Source organism: Cygnus olor, chromosome 1 (assembly GCF_009769625.2).
Source record: "Cygnus olor isolate bCygOlo1 chromosome 1, bCygOlo1.pri.v2, whole genome shotgun sequence".
NCBI lineage: Eukaryota > Metazoa > Chordata > Aves > Anseriformes > Anatidae > Cygnus > Cygnus olor.
The window spans coordinates 22,545,990-22,572,127 of record NC_049169.1 but is presented as its reverse complement, the minus strand read 5'-3'; the positions used below and the strand labels follow the sequence as shown (position 1 = coordinate 22,572,127).

Genomic DNA, 26,138 nt, shown 5'->3' with positions numbered 1-26,138 from the left:
AAGGTTTCTCGACTCCCACTCACTTGAACTGGATTGTAAGTGATTTAAGTGATTCTTTCAGAAACGGAGCACTACCAAAAAAAAGAAGGAACTAAAACTCTGATATATTTGAGAGTTCTGGATCTATTCAGATGGAAAGAAAGAACATATTTTGTATATAGAGGTCAGGAAAAAAAATGTGCTAAATTTAAGAGAGTACAAACACCACCACCAAAAAAAAAATAATGGGCAGAGATACATGGATAACTGCAGGGTCTCAGTCACACAAGAAAGGACTAAGATTCTGGATATCATGGAACAAAAGTAGCATTGGCTGGAATGACTGTTCTATTCTGGACAAATTGTAAAGTAAGCAAAGATGAAAGAAGATTTAAACAGTAGCAAATAAAAAAAAAAAAAAGGAAGGTTGATAAGGACAAAGGTGATGACAGAAATTACAAGCCTCATTGATAAAGCAAATAGTGCAGAGGGAATAGCAGAGAAATTTCCAGCTTGGAAATCTGGAAGCCTCGATTGAGATATGTGATCTTTGTAGGTTAATAAAATTTTATGCATTGTGATGGCTCAAAGGGATAGTAGGTGATGTGTTCTGGAGGGAGCTGCTTTAGACTGTACCATAATCTGCACTGTATGTGTAGTACTTCTACAACACCATTTCAGTAGATAAGCTCTTAAGGAAAACATATGGTGGAAACAATTCCCTCACAGAGACTGTTTGAAAAGCGGTTTTGGGCTTTGGGACTGATTTCTGTATCATGCCACATTGGTTCGCCTGTGTCTTTTTGATGACTAGATTAGGAGATAGATACTTTGCCTGCTGTGAGCTCTTCTGCTATACTTCACTCAATTACAAGTGCTAGCTTACTAGAAAGGACGCTTCCGTAATGTCATGTGTTCCTCAGCTTCAGATGTATAAGACTTTTCCTGTATTTGCTATTGAACATTCTCTTTAAAGTGGTTCCCTGCTTCTCTTCTAATCTCCTTTTGACCTTGCTGCTTTGTAACTGGGAAATGTTGTGCAGTACCTGGGTGAATGGCATGCACAATACCTGTGAATACCTGCTGCTATTCTGTATGAGTTCAGAGAAGTTAAAAAAAGGATGATCAAGTCCTGTGATTTTCTTCCCTTCACTGTTCCACTATTTTTGTTGTACTGTGATACAGAAGAGGACATTTTCTATAGAAAACAGAATTATGCAGGCACGGTGCCCACCATTTCTATTAATTATTTCGATAACATCACTTTAATCCCATCCACATGTTTCAAACTATCAAGTAAACATGACCTTGATAATCATCATGAAAACAATCATTTGATCACTCTACTAGGGTCATATTTCTGAACACTGAACACATGAAATCACTGGAAAGCATCATTTGGGGAAGAGAAAAATTCAAACTGTACGTGCATGCTGAAAATTCATGTGTAAAGTAAAGAGGATAATTGATAAAGAAATCATTTTTAGCTGGATTACTAGAAGAAAAATAATGTCTAGATACTGTTAAATTCTTACCCTCTTAGCTTATCTGTTCTCTATTATCATTTTATCCCTTGTTAAGAAGCTTCCTTGTAAATTGAAAGAAAAATACATTTTCAAAAATATAGTTGTATATGACCAATGGAAGTCTTCGTTTTGCAGAGGATGGTCATATATGTATTGAAATCATTGCTATTACTTGATCATTTAAACTAATTCTAGTTCCATACAAGAAAGAGCTTACAGCTATGCAAAATGGAATATTTGCGCACACACACACTCACATGTATACTCAGAGTTAATGATCTAATTAATGTATTCCCATAATAGGTCTTGATTTGGCTTTTTAAGAATAAGCATAAAGCTCATTAGTCTGCATGAAATCAGACTTCCATCATTTTCTAGTTTCTAATATTTCAATTTTTTATGAGATATGAATGTAACTTTCACAGTTCCCTAGATCAAATTGTAATTTTTAATGTATTTATCAAATATGTTATGAATTATAATGGGCTTATATCAAATTAAATTTCTGGGGTGGATATTGTGTTTTTATTGGATGTTCAACTTATTGGCTTATTTTCAGCTACATGAGCTATAAAGAATGATGATGTTTAAACAACAAAATGGTAATAAGGGGTTGAAACTTGCAAGCAACTTACTGTGCTTTACATAATTAACGTTTCAGTTGAATCACCATAACTGTCTTTGAAAATGTTATTAGACTAAAGGAAATATATGGCAATATGACTTTGATTAGGTGCTGATCATGGTTAAGTTCCAGATGTGATATGTGATGAGCTTGTACATGAGGCTCAATCTATGCATGGCAATTTACCAGTCCACGGTATCTTATCAAATTTGTAAGGTCAAAATCTAGACAGTGTTATGAAATCTATGCAAAATTAGAACGATTTATGGTAGAGAATAAGAAAGAAGAAAAACTGAGTATCTACTCAAAGCTAACTAAAAGCCTTTTTCATTAATTTCTTATGTTTTTCATACAAAGTTTACTTGTTTTCAGTAAGGTTAAGGCTACAGCAAAGGCTATTTTTGTACTGCTTCCAACTTGGCAAGAGCTAGCGACTACAAGAATTCTCAGAAGACTATCCCACAAAGAGTTCCAACCCAACTTCTAAGCCGTGTTTTATTTAAAGATTTCATGTTATTCTTACCAAGAGTAAAAATGTAAAAGACACCTGTAACTAAGTTTCTATTATCCATACATGTATTTTTGTTGGTTTATCACATCGTTCTTAACTGAAATATATACAGATTTACATATTCACAAATATATTAAGTTCAGGTTTTCAGTAAGTTATGTTTGCTTAAAGATATTTTCTATACAGTTTGCATTATCATTGTTTTTGTCTTATCCAAAAGAAACCATTCCTTCCAATATCCTAGGTACCTAAGAATTTTTAAAGTGCAAATTACTTCATTGTAAGTAATAGCTGTAATTGATAGCTGAAAGGAATGGGGTTCTGTCAGGCCACAGGGCAGCACTGAAGATACTCAATGAAGGATTCATTTGTCAGTAACGCATCAGCCTGCTCTGGTCTTGATCTGAGACCAGATTTTGATCTGAAATGGACACCTGAATGAGCTCGTTGGAACATACGTATGCCTCTGCGAGGATAAACTCCTTATTAAGTATCTGAGTCTAACAACTGTTACATATTCCTTCACTTTGAATGCAGAATAAAGCACTGCACTGAATATACATTAAATTTTTTTTTAAATGTATGAGCTTTATTTTTCTCAATATGTTTTCTTGATAAGGTCCCATGACACAACATTTTAAGTGCATCCCTTGAATCGCCAAATCCATTGTTGTTGCATACAGAGAGGCTTGCAACTGGTCAAAAGAAACCAGCTGCTTTTAATGAATAATGGTCCTGTCTGAATGCACTGTGGCTGGATTGTAAGATGCATTATCTTTGTAAGATAATCAATTGTAAGGTGCATTATCTGCCTTTTTATTCTATGCAAAGCCAACAGTAAATTGGATGCTGACCAATGCATAACAATGACGTGGAGGATTTCATCTCACAGTTATGCTTGTAGATGAAACACAACTGAGGAGTTAATACCAAAGACTGATTGCTTTCTTACTATGCAATGATTGTCCAGGACAACTGGAAAGATTTCCATTTAGTTGCATTTGTTAACAACTACCAGATTTTTGGCACTGACCAATCAGAGGCAAAAGACCAACAGTTTTATGAGATGAGCCCAGTTTGTGGAAATATAGTAGTTAAGACATAGATGTTTTCCAAATAATCTCTGTGAAACTTTTGTGGTCTTTGTGAAACTTTCTGAGATTACTGATTATTATTGTCTAAAGTGGATGAAGATGGAAGAGACATCTAGTTATCTGTGCTACCAAAAGTTATTTCTGCTTCTCATTTACGGATAGGTACTTACCACAAAAGCCAGCAAGTAGCCAAAAAAGGCATACTTAAAGTTCTCTGGCAAGCACTACCTCTTCATATGTTACCAACTCTCTGACATTCCCCATCATAGGGCAGGAAGCAGATCAAAAGCTAATGCAATTTTTTTTGGCAGCTCTTTTCCTGTCTTCTCCTTTAACAAAGACCCTGAAGCTATCATTCATCATGGGGACAGAAGGAAACATGTCAGACAAGCAAAACACTGGTGTTTTCCATTACGTGATAGGTGCACGTCTCTTCAGTGTACACAGCCAGATACACTAGCACAATGTTCATATTGGAACATACATGCAACCATGTAGGAAAGAGGGTATACAACCTTCAGGTGCATGCATGACCGTCTCACTGAACAACTGGAAAAAAAAAAAAAAGTTTCCTTATTTTGTTAAATAAACCCCTTTACTTTCAGAGAAGTTGTCTTTTTCTCCATTGCTGATACCTTCTAATAACCTAATAATTAAAACCAGTGTTCAGTGTACTTACTTAAAATACTAGTAGCTCAATTAATATTAAAGTAAACAGAGAAATGAAATTACAACTTAAAGACTGTAGGCATATCTTAAAATGATAAAGTTGAGTCTTTAAAATTATGTATGCATTAGCTATGCACCAAGTTCTTCATTCAGTAAGAAAAACATTTGCTGAAACTCATGCTGAATAACAACAACAAAGAAAGTCCTATACAGAGCCTAGAATTTTTAAAAGTAGCTACATTGAGCTCTCCACAAGGTTTTATTGAGTGGGTAGCACAATTTGAAAGGAATCTTCTACCTAGCTTTCATGTATATTATGGAGACAGGTCACACACCTTTTTGTTACGGTCAGACAGAAGCAGAAGGACGTTTTCTTTGCAGTACCCCACAAAGAGTCCAAGAGGGCTTCAACAAACCTTTGCAGATGCATTTCACCTCAAAATAACTTGAAATGACTTGGAAGCTCTGTTTCTTTTTCCTCTAAATATTCACTTCTGGAGCAAAGTAGCTAAACAGTGGAGCAGATGACCACCCCATAAAGAATGCTACACTGTTCGTTTACCTTGTGTGTCTGAAGCTGCAGTGTAGTCTAAAGCCACTTCCTGACAATAATGAACTTAGATGTCAAAGCTTCAGATGGTGTAAACTAGTATATTAAAGAAACTATATAGTAATTCTCTATTAAAATTCATGTTGTGTTGCACCCCAAAAGACAGAGGCATACAAGAAAAGAAAATTCATGAACATTAATAATCTTTTAAATTTAAAATCAGTTAACTACATATAAAATTAACAGAATAAAAAATAGTTTATTGTTTAGAAGCCCACATTTAGACATCTGTTATTCAGAGTCCAGACCTCTTAATGACAACAAATTATAAAATTTTTGTTTCTATTTGCAACTGCTTTTTCAGCATTCCTGATATTCCACACTTTGAATTTAAAAATGGCATGTCTGCCTGCCATTTTGTAGACATGATATAGCTTTCTCTACCTGAATTCTGAGATGATGTGAATCAGCTCTCTTCTAAAAACTATCTAGCTCTTTTTATGTATTAATGTGCTCGAGATATGATACACAGTCTGTAGCTGATTATGGTATCTAAGGCAGAGTGTCTTACCAACATGGATACAAATAGGAACTCTTTGGAAACTCTACAGCAACAGAAATACTATGTGTTGTATGTGAATCAGAAACTGTAGTGTATAACAAAGTTTTGTATGCAGAAAGGGAGGCAGTTGTGTCTGTGCTCTGTGCAATACACAATCCAATTAAATTAACAAAAAAAACCTGAACGATATTTAAGTGAGTAGAGCTCAAGACATCTTTTTGTACAAGAGACCAACTTGGCTGACTACAGCACTCCCTTCTGAGTTCTTAGTTAATTCTCTTTTACTGCAGTTTAGATAATTATGGTATAGTATAGATCAACTTCTAAGTTATTACTTGTTACAAGAGCTGGTCAGAAATATTTTGATGAAAGTTTTTTGAAATGAAAGTTTGGTGACACAGTTAACAGTCAGTTCTGATCATCTTCACCTTAAGAAATTTGGAACAGCATAAAAGTTGTGAAATTATCCCGTTTCAAAACAGCTTTGCTTACCAAATTCAATTCCTACTCAAAACCAAAGAAAAACCTGAAACTAAAAAAAGCTTTCTAAATGTTCACAATATTCTAAATGACTCGAGTCATCTCTTTTGTCTCTATTATTAACAAATAAACATTTTCCATAGTCTTCAGTTTTGATTCCAGAAGCAAGAGGACAGCTTTTCCTATGAAAATACTTATGGAATGGATTGCCATACAGTGACTTTTGAAATAAAGAGGATCTATATTTTTAAGTGGTTTCTCATTGGAGGTAACTTCTGCAGCTTACCCAGACACATCAGAGTAGTATAACTACTGCTTTGCTCTTTCACACCAGCTCGTGGAAGTCTGAGAAGTGAAAAATAGATTTATAAGGGTGCTGAAACCATTATTTGTTCAGACAAAGGATGAAACTGGCAATGTCCACAGTACTGAATAAATTCACCAGCAGGAGAGAAACATGCTGTCTTGAGGATAAGTAAGGAATGAAGCATTTCCTGCACTTCAGGGAAGGGAGCAGAGGAAGACAGGATGGGAAATTGCAACTCAGTCCTACTCTTTTCGCTTTTTTTTTTTCTGAATCTGCTTCTAAATCAGAACAAAGCCCTAATTTCTTATGAGGATTAGGAAAATCCTAAGGAAATAATCAAATTTAGAAATAATTTAGCTCATGAAACATTTATGTCTGGAAAAAAAAAATGAAATGAGAAAACATAATGAAAAGCTTCCCCCTTCTTAACATGCAATTTCCAGTGAGATGATTCCTAACAAAAAATCTGGTGCTTTTTATCTAATTTCCTACTTTCCAAAACATGCAAACATTCAAGTAATTATAGTTTTGTAATAGTCCTTCAGGTCCTACCACAATCTAAAGATTTGGACAAAAATCAGCAACAGCACAGAAATTGTTTCGAACAATGATAAACTATGAAATGTGTAAAGTATTATTTCAGCAGTCTTCTAACTTTGGATCCTGTAGAAACGAAAAATAAAAGATGTTCCAAATATCCCTCTAAAGAGACACTAAAGATTCTAGCTTAATTAAGTCAAATATTATTCATAAAATGAAAGAAATACGAACATGATAAGCTGCCTTTCTTTATTTTTGCCTGTGATGTGTGCTGCATGGACTACCTGCAGTGGCAGATCTCTGAATATGATCAGAATTAGAAGAGAATGCTTTGAGGTGAAGAAAAGGCTCAATGCAGTCTGCTTCATTACCACAGCCTGAGGCATCATTAAGATGCTTTGTTTTCTTACTGTCACAGGAATACATTTAGCCAAGAATTCATAATAATAGCAAGAAAAAAAAAAAAGGCAATTTTTCTAAATTTTGTGGAAATGTGGGGGAAGCAAGGGGTTTCTAGCCGAATTCTCATTAGTAGGTTTTGGTTGGTTGGTTGGATGGTTGTATGGGTGGCTGATAGGGTTGTTTGTTGTGTTCTTTTTATGCTAAAGGACATATCTTATTAGACTAATGGAACCATTTCTCTCTCCCACACAGAAATGAGTATCATCCTCTTGATAACTACAGCAGTTGCTTACAAGTCAAATTAATATTGGGATACTCTTAGAAGTGTTTCTAGCTTCTTTCAATGTTACTAACAGCTAGATATAAGATCCACTTGATCCGCAAATCCAAGATTAAATCAGTTAGTATAGTAAGATGACAAGGATAATAACTTCTCAGAATAACTGGAAAATGTGGTAAAATTTATCTCCTTTACCAGATTACACCTTATAATTGCTTCCAGGAGGAGGAGAAAGCAGAAATCTTCCAGCATTTTCTATGATCCTCTTTCCTTACAAGAAACTACAACCTGTTTTCTTTCACAGTATGGGAAACAAGTATTCATCTTCTCATTCAAAACAGAGTATTTCCAGGTTAATAATAATCAATGGTGTCTGTATTATCTGTGAATGAACATGATTCATCCACCTGTCAAAACTGGTAAAAGGAAGAAAATTAAAGTAGTTCTGTTTGTCAAATGGGGATGTACTTCAGATAGCCATCTATCCTCAGATGGTTTTTGTGCAGTCTACCGTTGTAACTTAATTTTACCTAGAGGTTCACCAAACATCTGTTTTAATCACTCAGCTAATTTAACTCCCTTTTTCTGTGGCATTCCAGTCATCATGACATTTTAGATATCTCTATTCCAGATGATCCCAATACTTAAGTGCTTTGCCATGCACATGTGCAGATGGAGGCTTACATTGACAGAAGGCTTTCTCACAGAACTTCACTCCTTTTCCTCTAAAGCACCTCACTGACATTTATGCAAGTCTTTAAAAAAAATGATGTTTTATGATTTAGGAATAAATTTTTAATTTGGTTCAATGATGCACAGGAATAATCTAACTATTTGTAGTGTTTTTTCTTTTCTTAATAGCAGCTGTCAAACCTGGCCAGATCATGAATGGACAAAATCATGAATTAGACAAAAAAATCAAATGGGATTTAAAAGTCAACGCTATTAAGCTTCTCTGTAGAATATCTACAGAAATAACAACCTAAAAATGGCATGTTTAGTGATTCTTCTTATTATTATGCTTAAGAGTAAGGACAAACAATAAATGTGGAGATCCATAAAAGCCAGCAAGCTTGGGTTATGCAGAAATATACTTATTTGCATGCCCTTCATCAAGCACATTTGAAGTTTGACAGACACCTACACTCAATGGCTGAACTTGTACCAACTGTACAGGCTTTGCATTCTATCCAGAATCTCCTAGCAACTTTATATTTTAGGGAACTTATCCAATGACCGCTAAAGGTAAAGTTAAAATTTCCATAATGACCTATGGATTTTGGATCTAGACACCTGTTTTTAGCATTTAATGATCCTATTTTTTGCATTTATCAGTGGAAATATCCTGACAGTGAAATAAAAATAAAAGCTCCTCAAAGCACTTTCTACTTAATCTGTACTCATAGAATAGTTAATTAAGTAAACATAACCTTTCTTTCCAAATGTGCATAATGATTTCTGCTATTGTTATAAAACTGAAGTGCACCAAAACATTTTTGAGAAATTTTAACTATTCAAACAGAAATGTGTTGAAACTTAATAGCACAATGAAATGCTAGTTGGAAGTACACCTGGCTTGTAGTGAATGCTATGTTAAATTTTATTAGTCAACGTTTCAAAAAAGGAACCATTACTTTTAAGTTAAACAAACTCAAGCCATAAAAAGGATACTAAAATCAACTGCAAGATTAACTTCGAAGTGAGTAAGCATTGAAGAAAAGTCTGTTTATTTTTTAATTAATTTTTTTCATCTTTAGAAAAGATCACAGAATCATTGACTTATTTAGAATGGAAAATACCTCCAAAATTATCACGATATCAAATTTAAAATAAGATATCCTATAATGTATTAGTTTGTTTTAAAAATGCTTCTTTCAGTGTTTTGTATTAACTGAGAAACCTGCAAGTGAGTTTGAGTATATTCAGACAATGTATATATGTGTACACTAACCTATCACATTTTTTCATATTCAGATAAACAATTAATTGTATGAATGCATGAGCTATTATGATGATGTCTGTAAGACTGTGTGGAAACATGCTTTTATTTGCAGCCAAAAGTAGAAGCACTCTGAAAAGAATTATTTGAATTACAAAACTCCTGTATTAGCATATTAATTTGCTTTTTTCCTCTTGAAAGTTGTTATCTGAAGAATAACAAATCATTTGTAAAAAAAAAAAAAAGGCAACTAAGAAGTGAAATTTAGTGTAGAAGCTGTGCAATTTAGTATAATTTGTGCATTCAGTCTTGGATTTCATAAGAGAAATGCAAAAGAGGTGTTCATTAATCTCGTCTTTAGCGGTCAAAACCAAATCATCCTTTACTACAAGCTAAAGTGAAACAATGTTGTAAATCAAACCTCACTGCCTAGTATCCAGCCAAGTAATATTTCTGTGTTTCAATACTCAGAAATACATTTGTATTTCTATAGGTACTTGCCATAAAATTTACTGCCCCAAGCTGTTAAAACATAAACTGTGTGTGACTTAACCCAAAACATACACGCGCAAATTCAGAATTTAAGGTCAATGCATCTGAACATATTTTCCTATATCAAACAGACTTTTAAAATCTTTAGTTACTGTATCTACAATATGCCATTACTTTGGTACTTGTTTCCCTTGACTTAATCCAAAAGGCCATGGAAATTAATCCTGATCCAATTCAGTAAGCCTATTTACCTCATTTTTAGTGAGGAAAATGTGTTGTGTTTTTTTTTTTCTTTCTTTCTGCCACACTGTCTTCCCCTCATGATCCTTCTGTTTGAATTAACATGTGTTTTATCAAGCTATACGGACCTATTCTTTAATTCTGCAGGCACGAGTGTCATCAGAACCACAAACGTGTTAAAACTTTGAACTATTAAAAGTGGATACATGCTGACTTTTCCAATTGAATTAATTAAACTAAAAATATAAACTTAAAAACATTTTAAAAAATCACCTGTTAGAAGAAAAGGGAAAAGAGCTTATGAAAAGAGCTGATGACTTTCTTATTTTATTATATTCCAAACCTTGCAGATTTGCAGTTTTGAAGGTTGATGTTGCTATTATTGCTCTTTCCTACCTAACTTGTCATCTTCACTACTATCAGCTGAATACAAACCCACACAGTCAACATTTGTCTCTGTCTTCCCATTAGAACTAAGAGCAGTAGAGTTAACTGATGTGTTTTGCAGGGTTTACCATGACTGATATCAGGAAAGAATCACGCCAACTGAAAGAGGAATAACAGATATCGTAGTATGCAATGTTGAATTTCTCATTGAAGCATCAGGAAAATATTTTCTTTCTCTTCTGCAACAATAACTAGTGATTTGTGCTTTAAATTATTTCACATATACTTAATTCACTCCTCCTAACAAAGAGAACAAAGATTTATAGTGCTTCATGTAACAGGCTGGAGCATCACAGAAGGGTAGTAATATGCAAAAGAAACACTAATTTAATGTGAGGATATAGTGAGAATATTTTTATTTTCTCACTACATTATTAGGACAACCATACTATGATCACATAAAGTAACTTGTATTAAAATACAGGAAATCTACCATTTGAATCATATATTATCTATGAATTCTGAGATTCTGTTCACAATTAGCATTCGGAATTACTAGTTTGTAAGTGAAAATATTGTAGTGTTACAAGTATTGCAAAACAAAAATAAAGAGAGGACAGTAATTGACTAGTAAACTTATGGCTTACCTTCTCTGCTGATTGGGCTGTGCCAAAAAAGATTGGAATAAAAGCTAACCAAATTATGCAGGTTGTATACATAGTAAATCCAATGGGTTTTGCTTCATTGAAGGTCTCTGGAACCCCTCTTGTTTTAATAGCATAAACAGTGCATGTGACCATCAAGAGAATACTGTATCCAAGGGAACAAATGAGAGAAAGATCTGAAATGTCACATTTGAGAACTCCCCTGGCATTTTCTGGTTCAAGTGTCCTCTGTTCTCCATAGTCTACTATGGTATGTGGTGGATCGATAGCAAACCAGATGAAGACTCCAATAAGCTGCAAGGATATGAGGCTGAAAGTGATCACCAGCTGGGAAGCTGGACTAATAAATCTGGGAGCTGTGACTGATTTTTTACCCTGTTCAAATATTCTGTGAATTCTGTTTGTTTTGGTAAGCAAGGCAGCATAGCTGAAACACATGCCAAGTCCTAGAAAGATCCTCCGAAATGAGCAGATCACTGTATCAGGAGTTGCAATCATTAAAAATGTGATGGAATAACAGAGAAAAATCCCAGTCAAGAGCACGTAACTGAGCTCTCGTCCAGAGGCCCTGACAATCGGTGTATCGTTGTACCGGACAAATGTCACGATGACAAAGGTGGTGGCAATAATACCGAGGATAGCTATGAAGACAGGCACAATGGCCCATGGGGAATGCCACTCCAGTTTGATTATAGGGATAAGCTGGCAATCGGTACGGTTGGCGTTCGGTCTCTTATTGATCGGGCACAGCTCACAGTTGAATTCGTCCACCTGGTAGTGGTACCCTTCACAGCGTTCGCAGTGCCAGCAGCAGGGCACCCCCTTCACGGTTTTCTTTCTTTCCCCAGCTTTACAGGGCAGGCTGCAGACAGATGTTGGATGAGTGTGTTCTCTATTAGCCCACTGCATGTCTTCTACCTGTGGGTATAAAAAATTAATGAGCTTTCTTTTTTCCTCCATTTATAATATCCTAATACTGGCCACAGGTTTGTCATAAATCACTACATGCTGACAGTACAAATACAGTTTACCATAATAAGAAACCTGTTTCTTTCTCTTGTATTGATTTTATGAAAGCGTTAAATGATTGCACCCAATAAATCATTCATGCCACAGGCTTGATGAGTGTCATTAGTTTCTATTTACCTCTTTACTGCTGACCAAATTGACATCTGTAAGGATATTTATTGACTCCAGGCTAGTTTGAAAGCAAAAAGCCCTGTACACAGCACTTTAAAAGTTAATCATATGCAAATATAAATACCACTAGTTCTCAAACATTTAATTACAAAATAAGGCTATGTGAGTTTCAAATAAGTTTCTGGTACAGTGAAGAAATAGATTGAAATCTCTTTGCATCAGCTCTAGCAGAACAAAAAGTGCCAGAAAAAAGATCCATGTACAAGAGATGGACTGCCACCTCTTCCAAGAATGTGAGTATTTTATAATTTTTCACTTTCTAGGTTTTGAAATTCAAAAGAGAGTTTTGTTTTCATTCCTAGAAGATAAAAATAAGCATACAGTGCTTTCTGAATAGCAATGCAAAAAGATGTCATGGCTACACTTTAGACCTGATTTTAAAATTCCAAGGTTCTTTTTTGTAGCACTAAACAGATGCAGACAATGCAATCTTGCTTTTGAAATCCCAGATTTCTCCACAGCAGAACCTTACTAAAATGTGTTTTGTTTGTTTGTTTGTTTGTTTGTTTTTCATCCCCTTGTCTATTCTTCCTGAATGCCCCCCTCTCCCTCCCCCCAATAAAATCTGTATAGGGAACTAATGGTTTTAAAGCAATATAGCTGAAAATTATCGCTCAGTTTGGTCACAGCTCTCCCTAGCCCACCCGTAGCAACATTGTATTCTGCAAGAGGTCACACTGACTGAACCAGAACAGTTTGCAGAGCAAGGAATTGCTTATAGGCACCAGATTCACACTGTTTTACTCCCGTGCTCCACCTTTTATGCCTTTATTAGGTGGTAAATACTCAAGGATGAAAGACTTGCCTTGTTCTTGCCTATTATGTACTTAGCACTTTTATTCAATTAGAGCATTTATTTATAAGTGAAACAGCAGTAACAAAACTTCACGTGTCAGGACTGTTTTCAGTTCATTATGGAGGAGGGCAGAATGGGGACAGCTTATCGAGTGGGATAATTTTGGCCTTAAAGATTTATTTTTCCAGCAGTTTTTCAACAGATCTGAGAGAAAATCACAGTGTAACATCTCTGGCCCCGTTTGCCTTCCTGAAAGAGTCAGCACACCAGTCGCAGTACCATGTAGGGTGAATAAAACTGAAGCAAGCAGCCAGGCTGTTTGTCTCCTCTGTCCCCTTTTCTGAACAGTATAGCATTTGGCTATTATTCAGCACTCAAAGGGGCAAATGAGGAACTACATGGTAATGGGGAGAAACATGTTCATATGGCCAACTCAGTGAATCCCCTGAGTGATTTAAGGATGTTAGTGGGTTTGGGATCTGTCCTGAACCTACAAAAGTTAATCACATTTTATATGAAGGACTGATAATTACATGAAATTCATCATCCAGTCATTATCTAAAAAGAAAACACTCAAGTAATTAGCTTCCTAAAAATCTTAAGAATAATCCAACATCATGAATTAGCTTTGTTAGAGCCCTAGCAGATCACTTGACATTTTAAGAAAACATTCACCTCTGTTACAATCTCTGGGTTTTAATCATTGAAATTCTTAAAGCCTGCATAACCCCTAGTGTTTCATCTACTAGACAAGAGAGAAGGCATGTTATGATGAGATCTGTGCGATACCAAAGACATATTCTCCCTTCACAGAGCTGTTAGGAGAATAAATACATCAAAACTTGTGATTTGGTCAGATACTTTGATAACGGGGTAATATGAGGCTATGGTTGTGTGGGTAAGTTTGGGATGACTCAAAACGGAACAGTACTGCCTATTTGCCAGATTATAGCACACAATACAAAATCACCAGGAGAATACACAGCACCTGTTCCACCATAAAGTTGGAGTGTCATGGACAGGCAATATCTAGACTGGCAGAAAGCCTGACAGAATAAAGCTAAAGTGTCCAATTTTTTAACACATATCAACTAGAAAAGTGAGCTCATACCTGATCAACATTTAATACCATGAGGTTAAAGTGTTTCTTCTCTAGCATTAAGCATGCTAAAGCCACTTTTACTATACTGTGAATCCACAGTTTAGATAGGTAGAAAGAGTTCCTCTGTGTCTCTTAGAGTTTCTATTCTAATAAAATAAATAAATAAAAATTAAAATTAAAAAAAAATAATAATAATTTTATTCCACAGCTACCTGTGATATCATACACTTCTGTCTTGACTGTGCTTTAATTAACTAAAACCAGACAAAAAATCCTGGTTGGAAATACATTAGAGTGCCTAAGGTTCCAGTGGCTAAAACTGAAAATAAATTCCTGTCTCAGAAGGTCACTGGTAAAGATTCATATTGCGTTTTTTATTCAAATACATTTGATGCATAATCTACAGAAGAAATATCTTCCAGCATGGCAATATAGGGCTATGAATGCCGAAAAAGCCACCAACTTAACAAACTTGACTCTTTTTTTTTTTTTAATGAATTATGAATATAAACATGATTAGCTGTTAGAAATGGAACAATTCAAACGACAGTTGGCTCTCAAAGTGTAAAAACATTCTAAAACAGTGTAGAGAATAATCACAGTGAACGGCTGGTGCGGGTGCATTTTACACTGCATACAAGTGATGTCTTAACAATGGTCTTGTTTGTATGACTTTTTTTAGTCAAAACCTATAGTGATTTTTAGGCTGACCTACATTTCTGAAAAGGCTCTTAACAAAAATTTTATGAGTTCTTGCTCATGAGTTTTTTATTCCATTTTCAAAGAAGGAGAAGAAACCTTCCTAAGAAACATTGGACAGTATTTGAAATTAGAGATCACCTGTTGTGGTTTAGCCCGGCTGGCAGTCAAACACCACACAGCCGTTCGCTCACCCTCCCCGCTCCCTCTCCGGGATGGGGGAGAGAAACGGGAAAGTGAAGTCTGTGAGTTGAGATAAAGACAGTTTATTAAGACAGGGAAAAGAATAACAACAATAATAATAATAATAATAGTATTAATAGTAATAATGTGTACGAAATAAGTGATGCACAATGCATTGCTCACCACCCGTTGACCGATGCCCAGCCTATCCCCGAGCAGCCGGCCCCCCCCTCCACCCCGGCTAGCCACCCTATATATTGTTCAGCATGACGTCAGATGGTATGGAATACCCCTTTGGCCAGTTTGGGTCAGCTGTCCGGGGTCTGTCCCCTCCCAGCTCTTGCTGCATCCCTAGCCTGCTCGCTAGCAGGACAGAGAGAGGCTGAAAAGTCCTTGGCTTGGTGTAAGCACTGCTCTACAACAATTAAAACATCAGCATGTTATCAGCGCTCTTCTCATTCTAATCCAAAACATAGCACCCTGCCAGCTACTAGGAGGAAAATTAACTCTGTCCTAACTGAAACCAGGACATCACCTTTAAGATGTTTGCAGTTCTTAGAAAATTCTAGCAGTGTAGGATTTTAACTCTGAAAGTAGGTACAAAGATGTAATTCCCCCTTTATACCACTTTGAATTCCCTCTTTATACTACTTTGTGGGGTCCTCCCATGAACCAAGCTACATTAAAAAGCAAAGTAATGTAGTAAGAGCCAATCTGTGGAGCTCAGGTGTTGGCTCTGAGGACTTGATGTTCTTGTTGGTCAGTATTTGAAATTAGAGACTGGGAATGTATATTGGGCTAATTCTGGCCTGGCTGAGTGGACGGAACCCCTGGTAATGATTATAGAAGACTAATGTCCTTCTGGAGAGCATCTTCTGTTTTCATTTCAGCCAAAAGCAATTCAGTTCACGTAGCCTGAGACCCACTCCACAATATGAACAAGTGTGCTAAGCAGGAATAATTACCAGATTCATTTCAAAAGCAGACTCTTGACTGAAACCAAAATGCTAATGTGTATACACCCTCAGACTGCTACTTAGACACTACTGTGACAGAGGTAGAGTAAAGGGCAGGGGAAACTATAACACAGAGTGAACACTGCTTACTTTTATTATGTCTGGGTAGATCTGGTAAGGGTTTCTGTATATGCAGCAATTAAAGACTGAAAAGTCATGCTACTTCCGGTCATCTGGTTCATTCCCAGCTACCTATAACCCACAGCACTCCTTGCCTTTAATGTATTTTTGAACTATTGTTTTGCATAATACGAATTTAATAAGGAAATCCAGTACAAGACATAATTATAAAAAACCACTTAAAGCTCTATCAGTTTTTTCCAGTCATTGAATGTATATACGAAGGACCTGGCTTCCTGAACCTGTGCAGAAGATTCACCTATGTCATTATTTTCCTATCCGTAGGTTATAGCATTATTGATCTCACTTCTCTGAGATTAACTTTAGACAATAAATAATAATAGAAACTGTTAAGATACAAGAAAGAGAAGAATCATCTGAATACCTATAACTGCCATCAAATTCAAAGGGAGTTTCTGGATGCTCAGCCTCCTTTGAAGATCTGATTTTTTTTACTTAAACATTTAGCAGTGGAATTTCAAAAGTTCCAATGGGAACTTTTCAATCCAGTTAATTTAAATGGGAGCTATGTGCCATATCTGATTAAGTGTTTTTGATAATCCCACTATATTTCCATCTGCAGTTTTCAACACCTAAATAATTCAGAAAACCTACCTCAAAGTGACATAAAAGTTTAAATGTTACAAAGCTAACTTCAGAGGAGCTTAATTTTAGACACAAAAAGAAGACAAGGCCACAAAAAACAAAAGCAATATATATGTTTATTTATTTATTTATTTATTTTTGACATTGCAATAAATTTGTTCTGCAGCACTTCAGCCCTCACTGATCAAAATCTCTGTGTCTTCAACAGCCTTTATACTGCTTAGCCCTTGCTAGGGCTGGGTGAGTCTCAGATCTTTAAGTAGCCTTAGGTAAACTTAGACTTTAGAAGACTTATTTTTGTCACCTTCATTTTCATGTGACATCTGCCAGCTGCTTTTGACTACAGCGTGAAATATGACATGACTAAGTTCAGTGTAAAATACATCTGAATTTATTGTGTAGGTCAGATAGACTGGATTGACTAGCTCTGTATTTACTATTAATAATTGTTTAAACATAATTATTAATTTTATATGAGTAGCTCCTCTGAATTTGGAAAGTGATAGATTGATGCGTTACCATGGAGCACTTCACTTTGGCCTACTATGAGTTACTGTTTTCTACTATTACAATATTTACTGAAGTGAAAACGTCAAAAAGAGTGTGACAGCATGTCTGTAAGACGCATACTAATTTTCTACAAAATGCATCATGATACAGAAAGAGAATGGCTTCATTGCTATTTAAATAGACATAAAAATCATCCCTTTATGAGTTATCTGCCTGGTGGAGTCGCAATTTGCTTTAATTTGCAGCCCTAAGATTTGCAGTTCACTAAACCATCAAAACACAGAGGAAATGCCATTTCATATCAAAATTGAGTAAACACCTCTATCCTTCATGAACATTACAAATACAATTTTCTCTAATATCTAATAATAAAGCTAAAAATTAATGATTCAAGAAATGGGTTCAAACAAGATGAGATTTACATGACATTGTACAAGAAGCACATTCACATTCCTGGCACCTATGTTCCTCCAATAATCAAGCAACTCATTCATTTAGCAATGCCCTCAGCAACCAAAGGAGATTGATAAAAATTGCTGCTAATAGGTCACATACAAATTCTGAACCATTTATGTATACCAAAAACACTCTGTTTTCCATTTGAGATCATGAAATAATTTATCACTTAATTCAGCAACGAGTGATTATACAAAGCATTTGACAAGCCTCACAGAATTTTTATCAAGGACTTTGCTGGATAGTATTTTATTTTTTTGGATTATGTTGTATTATCAATTGCAGGAATTTCCATTTTTGAAACCTTATCTCAGAGCTAGAAATTTATTTTAAAAATTAAAAATACATGTTTAGGAATATTATTTTAATGAATACAATTATACAAGATCTGGATAGAAGAATGCAAATAATGCATTCTGCCAGAATTATGGGAACAGGCTAACATATTATTTGGTAGTCAGTTAGCCAAGACCTTCAGAATCATCAAGGTTCTCACATACCACTTCATATGGCTTTTAATACATATTCAGATTCTCAGTTATAAAAATGACAAAGAACTGAAATATCGCCTGCAGCTGCTACTAAGAGTTGCACTTATTTCTGTCTCAAATTTGTGGAATTATTTCTCTTCTGACAAAAAGGTTTATCAGAGGAGCATAGCAAATGAATGAATTAGGGCAATTTAGTCTATTATTTAGCTTTTGAATTGTCTAATGCATCTATTCTCACAGTAAAGTTCAAGTCTCTAATGTACCTTGTCCAATCAAGTCATCTGAACCATCACACACCAGAATTAAACCGAAACTGGTTCAACTAAAGTGAATTTATTATGAGCCTAAATGTAATGATCATTGCATTCAGTCTGCCAGCCAGATTTTATTCCCCCTAGAGAAAAGCTGAGTATACTTACAGACTAAATTTACAAATATTTAAGCAGGCACGTGCAGAAGGGAAATAAGTCAAGGACAAAAATATAATAATAAAAAAAAGCAAGCAAACAAACAAACAAAAAAAAACACCCACTAGAATGAATCCAGATTGTCAATGGCAGTAACAAATCACTAACATTAACAAATTTGCTATAATTCCTTAGAATTTTTTACCTCACTTTTACCATTATTTACCACGTACAGATGTTTTCCTAAAAACTGAGATGTCTTTTTCTGGAATTTGAGGCACAGACGTTCCTAAATGTTTGCAAAGAACATGAGATCATATCCTTGGTTTTACCACAAACCAGTTGAAAATTAATGTATTGGAATGTCAGACACATTTGAAGAGTCTGAGAAGCCTGATCATATGCAATGACTGTGAACGGACCAGGAAGAAAGGCAATATTTATATTTGAAAGCAGTGCTACAGAATGGTTACACAGCTTTGGTCTCTTATGCTATTTGCTTAGAGTTAGTCCATACAGCTCTGATACAATCTGACTTTCTTGGTGACCTTGGGCAAATTATTTAACCTGCTTGAACCTCAGCTTTGCAGTTGGCTGGAGGGAAGCTGCCATGCAGACAAGAAGAGTGGAGACACCTAAGTAAGTTTAAAATGTGGGTGAAATGTTTAAGTAGGGATGTTATATTTTCTGAATCTCAGTGATGCCAGGGACTAAACTGATCTCAGTCTCTCAGGTCTGAAAGGGCTTTTACCCAGCAAATACTTATACTTTAGAAATCACGATTAAAACTTATTTTTGCTTTTAAAAGGGAGCAATATTTTTCAAAGAATTTGCATCAGAAACATTATAACAATTCTGTTTCCTTAGTATGTCAGAATCTTTCTTGCCATTTCCAGCTTCCGAGAAATGCAATATCCCCAATCTGTGGAATTATCAAAGCTAAGAGAATTCATTTCTAATGTTCTGTCCACATTAACAAGTCATTCTCAGCTAAGGCAAACAAGCAAACAAACAAAAAAATAAAATTAACTGAAGGATGCTGTGAGATGATACGTGTAAAGAGAAAATAGTGTGAATAGATAAAGCAAACGTTTCTCATAATCAAAAAGAAAGGGTTAAATACTAGCACACTCAGTGTGCTGAGACTATAAGAAAATAACCTCACTAGTTAAATCATATAATTCATGCCTGCTGAATATAAAGAGCATACTGTGGAAACTGTAAACAGGGAATGATCATACCACTTTATCATAATATACAGAGAATAGTGCTACAGAATCTTTAGACTCCAACTTTAAAATGCTAGTCTTTGAATAGTTTAGGATCTGTTTGCATACAAGATTATTCTCTAACTGTAGTTTGGCAGGTACTTACAGGCTCCGGAAGCACTGACCCTAACAAACCCCTGATATACAGGTCAGAGCTGAAATATATTGCCTTCTTGATTTGCCAGACACCGAACTTATTAATGTGCATGGAGTACACGGAAAACCACTTTTTATTCTCAGGTGCTTTGGGAAGTAGACTGGCACAAAATGCAGCGATTAGCAGGTCATCAAGTAAACAGCTACTGTTCCTGCACAGTGCAACTATTAGGTGGAAATTTACAGCAACCTGGCAAGCACTTCTGTTCAGTACAAGCAAGATAATTTTTCTTCTTTATAAGCATGAATCTTAACTACTTTTAAAGCACCTGCCCCTGGAGATAGGTTCTTTATTTTCAAATGAGACTAAGACCTCCCCCTCCTCCCAGTCATTTACTTAATAGTTCTATGACACAGAAATATCCTATTCAAGATAACATCAGCAGACTTCACATTTTTGGAAGTACTTTGCAAGGTCTATGGTCTATATTTCAAAAATATATGATTATTATGAAAGGATCAGACTGCAAATCAACTTTTCAAATTTATGCTTTACGCAGACTATTTTCACATAGACAATTTCTATTGCATATCATTACCCAGAGCTCCTCGCTGTCCTTACACGTACTTGACATGCACTTGGAGAGATTTTACTGAGCATTTTGGTGTTCTATTCCTATATAACTTATGATGCACATGCAAGAACTGTAGCCATTATATGCTACTAAAAGCAGACTGAGCCATAACTTTGCATATAATAAAACATACTAAAAAAAAAAAAAACCTCAAATAACAACTCTTGTTAAGGAAAACTTCCATACTTCCATCTTCATGTTGTTTTTTTTTTTTGTCAAGTGATAGGTTTTGACCAGTACCGTGCCCATTTGAACCACAAGGTTTGGAAATACTTTTTTTTCCTGTAAATCATGCAGAAATAGTTTGTATGCATACCTCAGAAATGTAGTGCTTTGAGAAAAGGACCCCAGTTCTGGCAAAGAGTTCCTTAACATCATTTTCCATGTACCTGGGGAATATTCACAGCTCTGCCCAAGGTCCATGCTATCACTAGTTTAATAGCCCAGTTGCATTTCTTGATAAAACTTTTAATACCCATAACAAATTTGTTCCCCACCAAACCTTTTGCTTTTATCACCTCAGTTAATGTTGGAGTCCAAGACTGGAGCTCCAGTCTGTCAGATGCCTTTCATTCCCATTGCTGCTCAGATTCTCCCTCAATTCACAGCTCAGAGCAAACAGAAGGATTTAAGCACACCTACCATTTGACTTTAAAAGACTCTCATATATACTTTTTTTTCCTTTAATTTTAAGTCACAGGCTAATTCATTGAAGAAATCCCAATTTCAAATAAAAAAGTCACCATTACATGGTTTCAATCACTGGGGAAATTCTGTCCCCAAACACTTTCATGATGGCCTACTTCATAGGTACGACATTCAAAACCACAGGACTATGTCTTGGGCCAGAACTCCCCCAGATTTAATCCAGTCCTGTAACTTCAGTAAAGTTATGCCAACAAGATCATGGGCCCATACACATATTTAATATTACTTAAGAAGACAAATTATAACCCTTTTTCTTATCTTTAATGTATATTAATTATTTTAAACTAGAAAACAACCAATCATAAAAATGTTGCAAATATTTCCATTGAAGCATGAGTGGCAGCAAGAGAGAAAGCACAAAGGTAGTAACTCCACTCCCAAAGAATAATAGGAAGCAGAACTGGAAGATCATGTAATCTTATGATCCTCAAGCTCTGAAAAGTGTTTCAGCGAAGTGAAGCACTCGAAATTTTGATCAAAGTTGCCCTCACCTCAGCTGCTCTGTACCATAATTGACTGTGACAGAGGAACAGACAAGCTTGAATGAAATTTAGGGATCAGGTTTATTTCCTGTCTGATGAGAAGCAGCACTATACCTAAACCATTCCTGACATATTTGTCTAACCTGTTTTTAGGAAAAAGAGCTGTTAATGTGTGTTGTACCTGCTACCCTGAAGCAGTGCAAAGTCCTAACCACTGACATGTAGATTTTGACTTTTCTTTAAGGCAGCTTCCTCTATAATAGTTCATGCTGCCTTCGCCAACTCCATTTAGTGAACAGTCAGATCTTTCCAATATAACTATTTTGAATTTTCAGCACTACATAAACAAAAGAAAATCATCAAAAAGAAAGGCCCTTTAAACACAGATCCATCCAGGTTACAATATCACATATAAAAAGTCTGAAAGTCTGAGCTAGTTCAGAACAAGCAGACAAAAGACTGTGTTTTATACTGAGATTTTCAGCAACAGGGCAAGAGCTCTCTGCCAAACCTATGTTGAAGCTTAGAATGAAGAGTCAATAACTGAATTGAAAATTCTGCAGAGAGACAGTGATCTGGCAGGAAAAAAACAAGCATGTTGAAGAAGTTTAAACTACATAAGATATTATCCGGTGCATTTATTAAGGGAAATAAAATTAAAAAAAAAAAAACAACTTGAAATTAAGGAAAAAAGACAAACATTCAAAATGATGTACTTTCAAGCCACGGATTTTCACATGGACTGAGCATATTGAGATTTATTCTATGATACATAAAGAACTAACTGATGAGATAGAAAACTATTGAGACTTTACAAGGAAGTATGCAAAACTTGGAAATGCAGTGTTTATGCTTAGAAAATGGGAGAAACGAAGCCAGGGAGTTATCAACCACTTAGTTTAACTTGAATTCCCAGAAAAATCCTGAAAGAAATAAAACAAACATATTTTGAAAACAGAGAAAACAAACAAGACAAATAACAGTCAGCAGGGATCTGTCAACAAGAAGCTGTCACATTTCCTTCAGTGAGAGGGTAACAGGCATTGTGGATGAGAGACAAGCAGTTAGGTGTCATTTATCTTAACATTAGAAAGATTTTTGACACCCTCTCAAATTACACTCTCAGTCATAAGCAACCTATTGAAACAGATCTAGCCCCTAAGGGCTGAGTGTGAATTATATCAGAAAACTGCAGGAAGATAAAATTTGTCATTGATTCGCTGTCAGAATAGAAGGGATAGTACAGGGTGGGGCCTGGAAAGGGTCCGTTCTCAGTCTGGCTTTATTCAATACTTGTAATAACCATTCAATACAATTTAAATGATAAAATCGAGTATATGGTGATGTGGTGATCAAATTTGAGCAGTAACACTGGAAAAGTCTGAAGCTATGCTGAAGGTCAGGATAGTTATTCCATATAGTACAGACTAACTGCTGAAAGTCTGAAGAAAAGGAGCAAGCAGTTTAACAGGAACAACCAACAGGCAGCACTTCACAGGACAGGAAGCACAGAGAGATAGTAGCTCTTCATAAAACAAGATCTCAGAGCTATTATATAGATCAAAATATGTTGAACCAATGTCAATATTGCAAAAAGGGCCATATGCCATCCTGAAAGACACAGATAGATAAAATAATCTTTCCCCTCCACTCCACACCAGTGAATACATGAAACATTTCTCCTGTACTCTCCACTAGTGAGACTTCAGACAGAGCTCTTTGTGAAGGTTGGATCATTGTGGTTCAGTCTGAATGAGAATCAAATGGGAAGTCCAGAGGAAATCAGCAAAGATCGGAAGTGTTTCTAGAAAACCTGATCTTCAAAGTGATATGGAAAGCTAAGAAATGGAAGAGAATGCCCTCAGAGGCTGTAAAGTCTTTGTTCATGGATTAACATAAGTATATAAGATACTAGCTTTATGCAAGGGCTAAATAGTCTCTTGAGATCCCTTTAGCTGCCTTCTTCTATAGCACAATAGGGCAAATTTCAGTTACTAAATATTTTAAACACAAAATAAAAAATTAAGATCATAACTGGGACAGATAAATAGAAAAATTGCAATGCATTCTCATGAGACTTAAATATCTTTAGACGACCTTTGCAGTTTCACAAAATACCTGTTTAAGAAACCAATTTTTTAATATTTAAGAAAATAAGAATTAAAATGTTGATAAACATATTTCCTATTTCTTGGCTAATTAACGATGCACTTTAAATATTTTTAAGGGTAGAGTTTCTGTATTGCTTTTAGTTACAGGAAAAATGCTTCCCAGAAAGATGAGAGGGTAGGAGAAATCACCATTGTCACAGCAGTAAACTGTTTTCCATGTAGACATAAAAAAACATAAACCAATCTGGGAAATACTAAGCAGTTCTCTCTTAAAAAACAAGTCCGGTCTGGAGTTCTATGTGTGAATGGAGAGTTCGCCAAGGATTCACAGAAAATCTGACCTTACCTACTAATGTGACACACAACCTGAGGAACTAAAGCAATAGAGGATCCTAAATAAGTAACTACATTTATAAGCTAATAAATCTGTCACAGCATTCTCCTAGAGCTCTTGCTAAAGATATACACAGTCCTACATTCACTCGTGAAACCTAGTGCGTAGAGAGTCCATTTGCTTGTGTCCTCCCCAGCATTTCCTGAAGGCATTTAGGAAATCTATTTTTGAGGGGATTACTACAAAAATCAAACAAAACAAAAGCTAGAAAACTTAAGAAATGATGTCTGAAGGAGATTTCAGGACTAATCCTCTGACCCCGAGTCTGAGTCAACTATGTCAAAATCACGTACAGCTCACACGCTCCAGCCAGACCACAGCTCTGGAGATTGCCCAGTACCCCAAGCAATGCAACTCAGTGCTTAATTACCCTCATTAGAATTTCCTGAATGCTCATATTAAAAGTGTATTGTAATTCAAATCCACTACTTTTCCTAATAGCCAAATTAACTACGACTAACAATATGTTCTTTTCCTGAATAATCCTTTCAGTATTGAAAGAGGTTAGCACAACTTCCCTCAGTTCAGCCTTCTCCAGACTAAACAGTCCTAGTTTTCTCAACCTTTCCCTACAGGCATGTCTTCAGAAGGGTGATCATTCTCATTGCTTGCCGCTGGACTCTCTCCAGCTAGTCTACTTTTGGAACTGAAGTCACAGTTTTGCTAACGAGGTCATAGCACTAGGGAAGAGAACAGATGGATTACATCACAAGTCTAGAAGTACACTGCAGCAATGGCCTCTGGCAATGCAAATCTCAGTTAACCATTGTAAAGCCTCTTCTTCATGCCTCTGCTCTCCCTGAAGAGGAGTTCACTTCAATTCATCGAGTTACTGAAATCCATACTATCATCTTCCCTATGTGTCTCAGTCATTCCTGGCATACCCTATTGTCCCACTCCCCACTGAGTCTGTTTCTTGTGAAATGAAGTTACAATGAGATTAGATATTCATTCTTCACTCCCTGACTTAAACTGTAATATCACAATATTACCACTAAAAACAGTGATCAAATAATTTGGAAATATGATAAATAATTCACTCTCTGTCTTTTAATAAGTAAAAAAAAAAAAAAAAAAAGTGGTCAGGGATTTATCAGGATGAAAAGTCCTGGATAAATATTAGATGAGTATCCTAAAGAAATGAAATTAATACTGTTGTGAGATGAAGAGAAATTGTAGGAAAAAAAAACAGTAAAAATAATAATAGAGTAATGTACAATTAATTCTTGGTTACTCTCTTTCATAATCTCAAAAGCACTAAATGTCTCATTCATTTTCTATTTAACTAAATTTAATTTAGTAGTAGACCACGATTACGTAACACAAATGCACAATAATTATATATCATTTAATTCACCATTTTTGCTTTTAAGCATGAATATTTTGCTTTTAGGTTTAAAGGGCAGCTCAGTCTTCAAATTATAATACATATATTAATTTCTGAGTGGGAGAGGAGAAAGATGGAAGGGACTGGGAAGAAACATGCTGATACTCCATGTTTCACGCTGGTACCTCACAAAGCAATTCACTGTAGACTTGCTGCCAGCAATTCATAATCCATACTACCTGCTATGCCCAGTAGCTGTTTGTCTATGCCAAAAGTCATACCA

At 35.6% G+C, this 26,138-nt stretch overlaps 1 protein-coding gene across 1 annotated transcript in view; it reads right to left on the bottom strand.

Moving 5' to 3' along the window:
* The window catches only part of GRM8 (glutamate metabotropic receptor 8), a 343,619-nt gene that overhangs the window by 35,493 nt on the left and 281,988 nt on the right, over positions 1-26,138 (bottom strand). The window contains 1 exon segment of the mRNA XM_040549625.1: positions 11,231-12,166. Within this exon segment, the coding sequence (XP_040405559.1) occupies positions 11,231-12,166 (936 nt within the window).